A 1,807-nucleotide genomic window follows, 5' to 3' on the forward strand; every position below is an offset into this window, starting at 1 on the left:
ATGTCAGAGTTTGGCTGTTGATGGATGAAGCTAACCAGGTTTAGCTCCTGCTAACAGTTTAGCTCCTGCTAATAGTTTAGCTTGTGCTAATAGCTTAGCTCCTGCTAACAGTTTAGCTTGTGCTAACAGTTTAACTCCTGCTAACAGCTTAGCTCCTGCTAACCTTTAGCTCGTGCTAACATTTAGCTCCTGCTAACATTTAGCTCCTGCTAACATTTAGCTCCTGCTAACATTTAGTTCGTGCTAACATTTAGCCCCTGCTAACATTTAGCCCCTGCTAACATTTAGCCCCTGCTAACAGTCCCTGTTCGCTCAGACCTGTCAGTCTGACTCGACTCTGGATAAAAACACGTTAACGATGTTTACCGGTGTAGACGAAGCGACCCGGCGCTCCTTTGCAGAACTGTTTGGACTTGTAGGACAGCGTGACCTCCACGACCCCAGGGATGTGTCGAGGGGGGGTCTGGACCCGGATTGCATGGGGGGTGATCAGCTGAAACACAGGAAATAAAAACCTGTTAGAGCGACTGAGGSAAGATGAGGATTTCAAAATAAAAGTTTCTGTTCTGTATCTTTAAAGAATCTGGACTGAAGTTTTCAGAACATCTCAGATCGGACCGGTTTCTTCTCCTTTGGTTTTGACGCCTGCAGGAAGAACATCTGGATCCACCAGCAGCAGGAGGTTCTGATTCCCTGGGATCTGGGTCAGCGTGCTCTCTGCGTTCAGAGGGATGCTGGGCGTTGGAGTCCACGTGCTCGGCGCTGATCAAAGCCGGGAGCTCCGTCAGCACCGTGTGATGTGAGGCCGGCGGCGTGCGGAGGTTCCTCCCAGCTCCGCCCCCTCCAGGTGTTCCGCTCTTCTGGACCTGCTTCAATATTTCATGCAGCACCGTCTGCACAGCTCCTCACATCTACATATTCATCAGGACAGAACCAGATGCAGGTGTTCCTGCGACACCGCGGTGCGGCGTCTTCATCATGATGATGATGATGATGATGATGAGCAGAGGATGAAGATCTACAGATGTTCTCAAAAAATTTAAAAAACCCTTTGAGTTTTTCCTCTGAAACTGATCAGATTCACCTGAAAAACCAGCACAGGCAGGAAGAACTGACGGACCAGGGGCCTGACTAACGTCCAGGGTCCAGAGATACAAAAATCCTGATATCCAAAGATCCAAGTGTCCAAAAATCCAAAGATCCAAAGATCCAAAGAGCCAAAGATCCAAAGATCCAAAGAGCCAAAGATCCAAAGATCTAAAGAGACAAAGAGCCAAAGAGCCAAAGATCCAAAGATCCAAAGAGCCAAAGATCCAAAGAGCCAAAGATCCAAAGATCCAAAGATCCAAAGAGCCAAAGATCTAAAGAGCCAAAGATCTAAAGAGCCAAAGAGCCAAAGAGCCAAAGATCTAAAGAGCCAAAGAGCCAAAGATCCAAAGAGCCAAAGAGCCAAAGACCCAAAGATCCAAAGAGCCAAAGATCCAAAGATCCAAAGAGCCAAAGAGCCAAAGATCCAAAGATCTAAAGATCCAAAGAGCCAAAGAGCCAAAGATCCAAAGATCCAAAGAGCCAAAGATCCAAAGAGCCAAAGAGCCAAAGAGCCAAAGATCCAAAGATCTAAAGATCCAAAGAGCCAAAGATCTAAAGAGCCAAAGGGCCAAAGAGCCAAAGAGCCAAAGATCCAAAGATCCAAAGATCCAAAGAGCCAAAGATCCAAAGATCCAAAGATCCAAAGATCCAAAGATCCAAAGATCTAAAGAGCCAAAGATCCAAAGATCTAAAGAGCCAAAGACCCAAAGATCTAAAG

General features: G+C 46.6%; 1 protein-coding gene across 1 annotated transcript in view; it reads right to left on the bottom strand.

Annotated features, from left to right (window-relative positions):
* Positions 1 to 1,807, bottom strand: part of LOC106530281 (transcription factor COE1) — a gene marked incomplete at its 3' end in the record, with an annotated part of 92,051 nt that overhangs the window by 16,839 nt on the left and 73,405 nt on the right. The window contains 1 exon segment of the mRNA XM_014025874.1: positions 367 to 493. Within this exon segment, the coding sequence (XP_013881328.1) occupies positions 367 to 493 (127 nt within the window).

This window comes from Austrofundulus limnaeus, unplaced genomic scaffold, assembly GCF_001266775.1.
Source record: "Austrofundulus limnaeus strain Quisiro unplaced genomic scaffold, Austrofundulus_limnaeus-1.0 Scaffold506, whole genome shotgun sequence".
NCBI classification, from domain to species: Eukaryota; Metazoa; Chordata; class Actinopteri; order Cyprinodontiformes; family Rivulidae; genus Austrofundulus; species Austrofundulus limnaeus.